General features: G+C 34.2%; 2 protein-coding genes across 2 annotated transcripts; one reads left to right on the top strand and one right to left on the bottom strand.

The window, feature by feature from the left end:
- The first annotated feature begins 149 nt into the window (after positions 1-149).
- Positions 150-7,723, top strand: LOC145212599 (uncharacterized). The gene is made up of 13 exons (XM_080080772.1): positions 150-299; positions 1,025-1,109; positions 1,325-1,451; positions 1,549-1,660; positions 1,914-2,047; positions 2,216-2,348; positions 2,411-2,549; positions 2,809-2,981; positions 4,012-4,236; positions 4,878-4,953; positions 5,306-5,545; positions 6,621-6,920; positions 7,658-7,723. Exons 2-13 carry the CDS (start codon positions 1,058-1,060, stop codon positions 7,690-7,692), a joined length of 1,746 nt encoding a protein of 581 aa, XP_079936898.1. The 5' UTR covers positions 150-299; positions 1,025-1,057; the 3' UTR covers positions 7,693-7,723.
- Positions 7,619-9,782, bottom strand: LOC145212600 (uncharacterized). The gene is made up of 2 exons (XM_080080773.1): positions 8,423-9,782; positions 7,619-8,098 (listed from the first exon to the last, which is right to left on the bottom strand). Exons 1-2 carry the CDS (start codon positions 9,586-9,588, stop codon positions 7,756-7,758), a joined length of 1,509 nt encoding a protein of 502 aa, XP_079936899.1. The 5' UTR covers positions 9,589-9,782; the 3' UTR covers positions 7,619-7,755.
- Between the last annotated feature and the right edge of the window lie 1,440 nt (positions 9,783-11,222).

The following is an 11,222-nucleotide window of genomic DNA, read 5'->3' as shown; positions in this document are numbered from 1 at the left end:
ATTAAAATATGGCCGTTAAATTCTGCGACTTGCGTGAAACGATGTGTTGAAAGTTTGTTGTTCTTTCAAACAAATTAAATCATGTTTGGAATCATTTCAAAAGCAAATTAATGCCTCATGCATGAAGAACAACATGCAGGACTGTTGTTGTTCATTGTTTTGCTTTTAAAAATAAAAGTGTACGAAAAAACGCATTTTTCAACAGCCGCGTTTGACAACGATCGCTTTGATGCCAAACGAGCGCCATTAGCTTCAGTCTCTGTTGAAGGACGGACCGCGTGGTTGAATAGTGATGAAACGTTTGTAACTGGTCTTGTAGTCTTTTGTGTTCGGACAGTATTAAATGTGGCTCTTTATTTCAGTCTCCAACCAAATTCACAACACCACTCACGGCACACACACACCCTTCAAGTTTTTTTTTTGTTTTTTTTAATTGCTCTGCTTAGTTATCTTATTTATTCAGTTTTAGTAATGTCAAAAATGCACACAAAAAGACAGATTAAATTTATTTAGTAATTTAATGGTTTAAGTAGCAAGGTTTTTTGTAAAACAACTGTAATCGCTATTCTGCAAAGGTTTCAATTTAAATTTATTAGTTGTAACTGCAACTTTTTTACAATTTTAAACCAATTATTTGATGGGTTAATTTACATTAAATATAAGTAAAATGATAATACATTTATATTCTATGAAGTTAAATATTAAATATGTTCCTTGTGTATATAAATGCACTGTTTCACAAAACATGGGAGTTAAAATTACTTTTCACACCAACCTGCAGTGTTTTTTTAAGGTGTTTTAAATTTCTCTAGCGGTTTCCCAAATAAGCAAATATGGCTATTTTTTGGTATTTAAATGAAACACTTGCGGTCTCTTAAAACTACTTAGCGGTCACCCAAACCTTGCAACCCGTATCAATTAGTTGAAACATTTTGTTTTTTATTTGTTTTCATGTTTTTCCAAGGACTTTTTCGTTTGATTTAGTTACACTGTATTATATGAATCTAGAATATTTTATGTTTAGGTGTTATTGCAAGTTTACTTTATATATTTCATTATGGATCTAAGAGCAGAGAAGTTTCTGGCTAAAATTGCACAAAGATTAGCTGGTATATATTTTGTTGTAAATAAATTGTTGAATTTCATGATTTTGAATCTGTTTAACTAGTATACATACCATTTAAATTTATATGTATTTGATATGATATTTTGGTCGTTTATGGTAGTCACTGCTTTTTCCTGTTCATGTATGTGTTAAAGGCTATCCTTCCCGATTTTTCGAGTTTTGGGGCTTACAATCTTGACCTTGCAAAGATTGTTTCAGAAACGACTTGTGAAGAGAATGTACGATCCATTTTTGAAGATGCCATTTCATCACTGCCAGAAAAACACTTGAAGTTGAAAAATCATATTTCCAGCAATGTTGAACACTACTTTAAGTTTTACCAAAAGTATGAGCTGCTTACACTATCTATACATTTTTGTAAACTTTGGGATCAATTATAACATTGATAAGGATAATCTGACTATGGTATTATTATGCTGTAGGTCTTTGGAAGATACAAAGAAGTCTGTGCAACCTTTAGAAGTCACACTTCATCCCCCGAAATCATTTATAGCAGAATTGTTGATGCACCAGAATGACACAGAAAAGCTAGTGGTATGTTGGTTGTGTTATTTATACACTTCGAAAATGTAGATATGTATGTTTGTTGTGTTTCTAATTAAACTGCCTGTGTGATTGCAGTTCCTTTTAAGTATTTTATCTTTTTATATTTTATGTAAAAGTTTGTGACTGTAAACTGTTTGATAATCTTTAAAAGGAAAGCTAAAGCATATGTTTATTAAAAGCCTAACCATATGTGAAGTCTTGTATTGTGTTGCACATATTCATGTACAGTTTATATTTGCAGGAGGTTTTGGACAAAGCTATTAATAATGAACTGAAAAGTTTGAAAACCGATGAATTGACACAAAAACTGTGCAATCTTGCGATTTCCAGTCAGTCCACTACCATTGCTCATGTCATTGCAAATGCTCTATACAAGTAAAATATTGTTTTTTTATCTTTGTTTAAATCATTTGTAACTCGGCTAATAAATCATTTCTGTAATTAGGAAAAAAACTAGTAAAAGGCAATTAAAATATTTTGCTTGAAACATACAATGCTGTCTTGTAAATTGTATTGTTTTAGCTCACATATTCTTGTTTTCAGCTTTTTCGAGAACAAAGTTGAGTCAGAATTGAAACTTGTACCTCAAGCCAAACAAGTAGCGGAACTACAAGAAAACATTTTCAAAGTTATTCTTTTATTAAATCATCAGTTTCGGGATCTAAAACCACAAAAAGTTGAGTTTCCTGTCACTAGAATTCTGACCATTTCATCTAAAGACCATGTTTGTATTTTTAGTTGGCTAAAGGAATACCAAAACTACAAGATATACTTGCTGCTTTGTTTTCATTCTATATTGATTTGTCCATCCATGCCGGCCAATCACACTGTGAAAATCAGAAATGTTCATTACTTGAAATGAGCAATCTGCAGTTTGGTAAGTACCAACATGAAAACATGCAGCAGTAAATAGGTTGCCATTTATTTCGCTTTTTATGTTTAAAGTAAGTAAACGTTGTTTAGTAACTTTGGTAAACTAGTTCTTATAAAAACCTTAATGCAGCCTTATTGTTTAATAAGAATGTTAAAAAGTGACGCGGTCAGTCTCTTTGAAATCATTAACAAAACTCTTCAGCCATGAAAACCTTAAAATATTGTCAATGATACATTCACCCACTTGCCTAAATCCTTTTCAGGTGAAAATCAAACTGTATTGTTGGATGCTTTATCTCAAACTTCTCAATTGTCAAACCACAATGCTGCGGAAGTACTTGATTCTGTGTACAGTAAAATAATTTTGCACCATCATTGGAACACAGATGCACTTTTAGTTCCAACATACCTGCAACTAATGCTGGTTGTACGACAGGTGAGAACGTGTGATAAAAGTTAACGAAAATTATGTAATTAGTTATGCATTACTGGTTTAAAAGGTTAAAGTTTAGACCTCAGCAATATTACCCTTTACAATATCTATATGTGAACAGTAACCGGTCAAGTGAGTCGGTGGCCAATGTTTGGCTCTCACTGACCCGGTCGCGCAGTTACTACGTTCAATTTTTTTTGTTTATGCAATTGTTTAAGTTTCACAGCGTGACAAATAAAACATTGAATTGAAATTTAAATATATTTACTAGGGATGTGCCGAAACTGCAAGTGTTCTGTTTGGTCGAGCACCGAGCATCTCACTTTAATGCTCGGTGCTCGGCGGAGCATGCTCGGTGCATTATGACGTCACAAAAAAATCCCCTTTCTACGTTTTAGCTCTACAAGGCCTCTTACGTCAACGCGGTGTTTTATTAAGCTGTACATGCCCATAAAGTACGCGTTTTTCTACCATCAGAGTGCATTTGAAAACCATTCATTTTGTTCATAGCAACCCTTTCGAACACTAGTTACATATGTTAGCAGGGCATGAATATGCAAATTTAACGCTCGGGTCAATTTGTGCAACTGCTCGGCCGAGCACCGAGCATTAAAAACAGCGACACTCGGCACCGAGTATTCAGGTACTGGCTCGGCTCGGCTCGGCCCATCCCTAATATTTACACATCCATAAAAGCGTTTTATGTCACGTTGTTGTTTGACAAGTGGGGAAAAGTAATTGTGTAAAAAGTGTCTGTTTGTTCTGTGTGGTTGTTCGACAAGTAGGGATAACAAATGCAATGTATACATATATATATATATATATATATATTGCATTGTTTAGCAAATGCCGTCCTTTTTTCTCTGTATGCAGCCCAATGTCTGATGTATTTCTCTCAATAATATATATATACTTTTCTAATCTATAGACACTTTTAAACTCCATTTTCTGACTGTTTTTTATAAATATTGCTTGCATTTTTATGTTTCTATTAGCTTGTTACAGATATTTTTATCAATCACAAATTTTTTAGGCCATTGGTGTGATGAAGAAACAAACATCTGGTGTTGCAGACCAATATCGATCAGTTGCTTCAAAATTTTCGGCTCCAGAACTTTTCTACAAGTGGGCTGTGGGTAAAGTAGGTGGTGAAGATATTCTCGACACGACCCCAATCACCCTCGATTCTGCACCAAATGTGATCACTGAATATTTGTTGAATGATGCTGAACTTGAAACCATTGAAGATTTAGTTAATGTAAGTAAATATTTGCACCATGATAGAAGATCATTTAAATATATACAGGGTTAGCATATAGCAGTGTGTGTCAAGTAGACATAACATAGTAAGAAAGCATTTTTGGAATAATGTTTTATATATATAATGTTGAGATAACCAATATACATGGTGGATAATCGAATTGTTTAGCCTTTCTACATTAAACATTTCGGTTTAGGAATGTGTCACCATAATAGAGGCATTTGTGTAAAAGCGCTTTCTTTTTCGGTCAGTACTCTACCAAGTACAGACAAATCTGGGTATTTGTATTATTCATTTAATTGCATAGGGATTGTAATCCCAAATGTTGTAATGAAAATTGCCTCATCACAAAATCCAGTTCATTGCATTAAAAAGCCTGGCAAATTGACAACACATTTAACCAGATTTAAAGCCCAGCGAAATCAGTTTCTGTTCATTCATCCACATTCACAATTTTCTTTCAGATAACTGTACATATCTATTGTTGTTGTATAATGTACCGCAACTGTAGATTGGCGTTATACCGATAAAAAAGTTATATACCATATTTATGTATTTGTTTCACTCAAAATCAAATCACTACATAACAAATTATATCAGCCTGTTTTAACTTTATGACTACATTTTTGATTTTTCAGCTGATTCATGCAGGCCCTGCAACACAAGAGGCACCAAAACTGAAAGCTACAGATAAACCAGAAAGTGCTGTGCCAGGTAATGTATATAAGCTTCATATCCTTTTACCCTGTACAGATTGTGATGATAAAATTTGTTTCCAGTTCCTACAACATAATGTAACATGGCCCATTTTTTTGCACATTTATTTCACATTCCTAACAAAACTTTACTATCTTTTCTTTAAATTAACTTTGTATAGTAGCTTCTGTTCTACATTATGCAATCACTTTGACAGAATGTTGAACCGAGAATATTTTGTGTATACCTCATACGTACAAAAGTTTATGTCGTTTTTTTTTTTAATTTTCATTGTGTCCAAAATTTAATTTTTTTATTTATGTTTACAAACAATGGTTTAAGTTTTCATGCCATGCATATTATTTTGCAGATTCTCTTTTCTTTATTGACACCAAACCAAAAGCACAAGAGGGTGTTGGAATTGATGAAATTGATGCTGACGACGCGAAACTATCTGAAAGCGAAAGTTGTGATGATTACAACTTGTCAGACAGAGAATTAGACAGTGATGTTGAATCATTGAAAGATGAATATTTTGATACAAATAATAATCTACAAGCAGAGGACGTTGAATCGGAAATGCTGGATAATAAAACAGAGGAATCACATGGTAATTGGGTTTTTTAATAAGTTTTTAAATATATACCTGTTTAACAAAAGTTTTTTATATTGTTTTTATTTTGTTTTATATCAACTTACAGAAGTGACTAAGATTGTGACAAAAATGAGCTCTGCCAAAAATATTTTGTTTTGCCGAACACCAAGCATTTCACGCTAACGTTCATGTTCGTTCGGCTAAGCACACTAGGTGCATTGTGACAGCATAAACATTCCCAATTTCACAGTTTTCTATCTTTCCAAGGTTCCTTAGCTGTCACCAAGCAGTGCATTAAGCTGTACAGACCCCAGAAGTCTGCGCTTTACCACCATCTAAAGCAGGGGTCACCAAACTTTTTTGACTGCGGGCCGGATAAGTCTAAAAATAATTTGTGCGGGCCACATAGTTTACATGTCCTAGCGCCACCTTTCAAAACTTAGCCCGCGAGGCGATTTTTCTAGGTGCACCAAGATTTGGTCTTGCTACAATCCCATTTAAAATCTGGTGATGTGACTGTTAAATTGTATAGGTCGTCTCTTACAAGCAATGCAAATTGTATGTTACGTCACAAGTAAAGGCATTTGTTTGTGCACAATTGACACTAGTATTCTTGTCTGTGACGTAACAAACTGACTTTGGATCAATCCTGGGCGTTGTAATCCTATTAAGCTAGGTAATATTATTAAATTTTTCGTAAGAAGTAGATTAATTTTTGAATGATACAAAGTTATCAATACGATTTGGCAAACCAAAAAATGTGGTCGCGGGCCGGATGAAATAACCTCGTGGTCAGGATCCGGCCTGCGGGCCGCATTTTTAAAAAACAGTTATTTTTGTCCACCCCTTCAAACACTAGTTTTGTATATCTAAAGGGTATGAATGAGCAAATTAAATGCTTGGGTCAGTTTGCTCAGCCGAGCATCAAGAACAGCAGTAACCCTACTATGCATGCACGCTATCATTCGATTATTATGAATTGTATAATATGTAATAAGGTGTACTATATGAGCATTTGTCCAGTAATGTTAAAATTCATTCTATTTGTTGTTATTACCCATCACAAATATAAACAAACATTGTTTTGCAGATGCAGAGACTTTACCAGACAACAAAAAAGATCAGAAAATCAACGTAACAGACTCGGAAAGTGATGCACCAACTAATGATAAGAAATCCACCACAAGATCAACCCCTAGAAAGCGAAAAACTGGTGTGCGTACAAGAATGACACCTCGTAAACAATATAAAGTTGCAGAGGTAGATTTAGAATTGTCATCAATACCAGAAGAACTTCAAGTTGACACAAAATGTGCCAAACTTGATATGAAACCTAAAACACGAGTAAGGAAAACTAGATCTGATTCAGAATCTTCAACGGGAAGCCATAGTAAGTTGTCTAAAATATATTTTTGTTTTGTCAAAAACCTTCCTAAGGCCACTGATTATTTCATGCTTTTGAATCATACAAATTTTTGATACATACTCTCCTAAACAGCTAGTTGAATTGAAAGCGGCCCCAGTGAAAAGTAAGACAGATATAGTTTACACGAAATGTAACAGTTTATAAACTAGGGTTTTTACAAAACTGGAAATACCCGAAACTGGGAAACCATTTTTTCTAATTACTGTGCTATCATTTGTTGGTTGTAAAGCCTACTATTAAAATTCATAGAAAAATAAGGCAAAGTTTACTATTTTTTTATGGCACCCTCAAATGGCATTTAATCTTTTGTGCCTGTTTTGGGATTGTAAACACCCCATGGTGTGCCATCCTTCACTTTTAGAATCACTTAACTATAGGCATAGAAGTCCTAGGCATCATTGTACTCTTGTCATATTATTTTTTGGTTACGGTCCACAATTTTCAGATGGGTCAAGCCAAAATAGTAAGTAGACAAAAGTCTCTGCATAGGGGTGTGATAGTTTGTCAGTAAAAACAAATAACTTTGTATAAAATGGTCATCACCTGATAATATAAACTTTATTTTTATAGCAAATTTAATATGAATACAACTGCATGCATTTTTTATCACTATTGTGCATTTGTCTTAATTACAGCTTCACTCTACTTGTATGAACTTGGAATAATTTTCCGCAAATTCATGGTTGTTTATTTCTCAACAGGTTACAGCACGCGGTCACGGTCGAAAAATTCATGACAAAAATAAAACTCACACAAACTTGGACAAACATTTGCTCTTAATTCTTGAAGTGAGAATATTTCAAACAGGATTTACAATTGCCAGAAAAAGGTCAATGTTTCTTAACAGAGGCTTTGCAGAGTAAGGAAACAAGTTCGTGGCAGTTAATCTTTCAATTGACTTCTTAAGTTTGAGTAGCATTTCATTTAGTGAGGATGTAGCATTGCATCTCTTGCATTCAGCCAGCAGGTCGTTTTGAGTCTTATGGCAGTACTTGATGTATTTGATAAAGTAAAGTAAAAACTGGGTTTCTTCAGAGGTGAGCCAGTCGAGTAGAATTGAATTGTCGAATGCTAACCGTTGAACAAGACTGAGAAATGCTTGATGTGGAGAAAATCCACAGAAGGCAGGTTTCTCTGGAGTTCTAAACAAGTAAATATTTTTGTAAGTTTAAAAAAAAGTGTCTTGTAGATGTCTGCCAAACTCGATGTAGCCACTGAAAAGTATTGTTCTTTCTTTTTTTTCTCCTTTAATGCTTGGTCTAACCTAGCATTGGTGGTATAATACAAATGGTTTGTTTTATATATATATATATTCTTTTTTTATTGCTGGATAAAGACATGAATGCATTTAGCATAAATCAAGTCTTTACTTAAAACCATTAAAACTGCGGTTATAATCATATCTTGTTCAAAAAGGAGCCATTTTTCTGTTCAATTAATAGGACTAAACAGAAATGAATACTTACTTTGCACTGCTTGTTGAAATCAAGAGATGCAGCAACAAAAACTCTATTAGTAAGTCGTCTTGTTCGAAATAAAACTCCAGTAGTTCATTTTCCAAAGAACTTTGTTGTGGGTTTTTAGAATTTGCACACAACAGGATTTTTATACAAATTGTAGCTTTTTCTGGTACAAGTGAATTTCCACAATCTGTCAGTGCAATGCATTTCAAGAGAATATTGACCATCAGCATTACATCAGGAGAGCTACAACTGTCTTTTGCCTCTACTTTTTTGGCACCACCAAAACCGTGTTCACCTGGTTTATGTTGAACTGATTCCGGAATACCTGCTACCATGGCTGAAAACAATCTAGCTGCAAACTGTTTCACACAAGAACTGCCTGCACTTGCATCAGTTGATAGAGGTAAAATACGTTTGACCACTTTCAGGTACTTTGTTGTTATTACAGAATGTTCGCAAGCATTGGAAAAGTTCAAAAGTACAGATTCACTGCTTGCAATAAATGTATCTTCTGGTATTTCATTAGATGCGAAAATTGCATGCAATAGATCAAGGTATGTAGCAAAGTTGACAACAGTGCAGTCTTTTTGTATCAGCAGAGATGATTTCTGTATGAGATGAATTAGTTTTGTTGACATTTCATTAATAGGAATTTTATCCCCCTTTTTGCCATTTGTTAGAACCTTTGTCATAATCTCGACTGCTGAAAAAAATTCATCATCATGACAAGTAGAAATAAAGTGACAAATTTTGTCCACCCATTCTTGGTAGACAGGTGGGGAAGTAGACAATGCATTTACCACTTTTGTGATGGTTGCAATAGTGGTGTTCTGCAAAATCAGTGGTTTTGCCACAACAAGATCAAACAAAGCTTCTCTCAAAATGTCTGATCGTAGCCACTTGTCCCTAAGTTGTACTCCATAAATTTCATGAGTTGAAAAGCATTGGCACACATTTTGCAAGCAACTTAAATGCAGTAGACACAAAGAAATAAGATTCCAAGAAGGATCTGGTTGTTCAGATTTAACTAAAGCAACAACGACGGCGATACTTTTTGGTACTTCCTCAATAATGGTGATAGCTTCATCAGATAAACAAAAGCTGTTCGATTCTAAAATGTTTTCAAAAATTGCTGAATGCAGCAGTTCTAGTTTTTCGACAGTGAGCATTGTCAATTTTTGTCAAAACATAAAAAAGTATGTACAAGAAATACTGGGCTTTAGATTACATTGGTTTTTGTGGTTGCTGAGTTAACAGAAGTCCAAATCTTCTTTTGCAAAGGATTCGTTGTCTTGAATATTTATCGTCCGGTGAAAATCTTGCTGGGTGAGCTGACTGCGTCGGTGTCTGATCAGTTGGATTAATTTTCTTCAACGTGTAAATACGTTTTCCAGCTTCGTCAATGTAATAATGCAAATACATGTTTAAAAATTTGATGAAACACTACTGTTACCTAAAAATACAATATTTATTCTATAACTAGTTACTTACAATCGAGCATAAAAGATCTCAAGGCAACCAAAAAGCTTGAAAAATCTTGGACTTTTTAGTTGACAACTTGACAAACACACGTGTGAGATGCCTCATTAATCCGAAGCAGCAGCGTTTAAAAAAATCACCTTTTTTACATAAAGATGATACCGTATTTACTCGATTGTAAGCCGCATGCTGGAATTTTTGATACTATTATTTCATAATACATCTTTTTGTTGTTACATAGCACAACAATTTACCCATATTTGTTAGTTACGTTGATAACTGTACACAACAGAACGCATATCGACGTATAATCTGTACATGGATACATGTTTTGGACCCCAAATAATTTAAAACGTTGGAGTGTAGAAATAATTTCGATACAAAATTAAAATGTAAGCCGCACAAACGGCAGCTAAAAAACAATATAAGCCGCGGTTTACAATCGAGTAAATACGGTATGCGTGGCGTGATGTAATCACCGAAAATGCGAATTGTTTGAAGTTTTGGTTATTGCTTGGCGGTTTAATTTTTCCTTTTTAAGACGCTGTTTTACAGCGCTGTCTTCACTTTAGATTGTGGAAAACTACAGGGTGCGTTGGTTTTTGTAATAATAGCATTAAACCCAGACGACAAACATGATTAAACCATTTTGACTACATTAAATTGTTTGGTGACAAGACGTTCGTTCAACAAATCTGTTCATTCTAAGTTTGCTGCTGGGGTGAATTTCACACATCGCTTCGACGTTGTATAGTTTGTAAGAACTTGTTTGTACATTTTGCTGGTTAAAAATTTTGCCTTATTACCCTCCGGTAATTTTTTGTTGTTGTTGAACCTCTTGAACAATTTCTAGCCTAGTGTCAAATGGTAGGATTTCATTTTTTTAAATGGTCTTTCGTGAAGGGAACGCAACATATGGAATACGCTACAATACTATGTTTAGCCTACTTGTTCCGTGTTTGGGCCATGTATAGAAAGTTTCGGGATAGCCCAAACATAGTAGGCCTATAACTTACAACAACGGAAAAATAATTTTCTTCCTAATTCTACGGCAGCAAGCAATATCCGACAGACGTGTGATTGCTTTTAATCTCGCTCTTTCGTTTCTCTAAAGAAAAAAATCTGACTCTAATCTTAATTTTTTCTCTTAAAACACCCTTTTACCAAGCATGTGTTCCAAGATCTAGTATTCTATTCAGTAGAATTATATTATATGTATAGGCTAACGTATTACCATTTTTTTACATTTTGGAGAAATAGCATGTTGAATTTCGATATTGCAAGAACAAACACAAAAACAGCTCATGACTCTAAAAACGGAGTA

The sequence above is a fragment of the Phallusia mammillata genome, chromosome 2 (genome assembly GCF_965637545.1).
Source record: "Phallusia mammillata chromosome 2, kaPhaMamm4.hap1.1, whole genome shotgun sequence".
NCBI classification, from domain to species: domain Eukaryota; kingdom Metazoa; phylum Chordata; class Ascidiacea; order Phlebobranchia; family Ascidiidae; genus Phallusia; species Phallusia mammillata.
This window is presented reverse-complemented; position numbering and strand designations above follow the sequence as displayed.

Bases quoted from the DNA above. Each gene is read 5' to 3' on its own strand.
- LOC145212600 (XM_080080773.1), bottom strand. From the start codon at position 9,588: ATGCTCACTGTCGAAAAACTAGAACTGCTGCATTCAGCAATTTTTGAA. The intron at 8,099-8,422 runs GTAAGTATTCAT...TTACTTGTTTAG, and splicing joins ATTTCAACAAGCAGTGCAAA to AACTCCAGAGAAACCTGCCT.
- LOC145212599 (XM_080080772.1), top strand. From the start codon at position 1,058: ATGGATCTAAGAGCAGAGAAGTTTCTGGCTAAAATTGCACAAAGATTA. The intron at 1,110-1,324 runs GTATATATTTTG...AGATTGTTTCAG, and splicing joins AATTGCACAAAGATTAGCTG to AAACGACTTGTGAAGAGAAT. The intron at 6,921-7,657 runs GTAAGTTGTCTA...ATTTCTCAACAG, and splicing joins ATCTTCAACGGGAAGCCATA to GTTACAGCACGCGGTCACGG.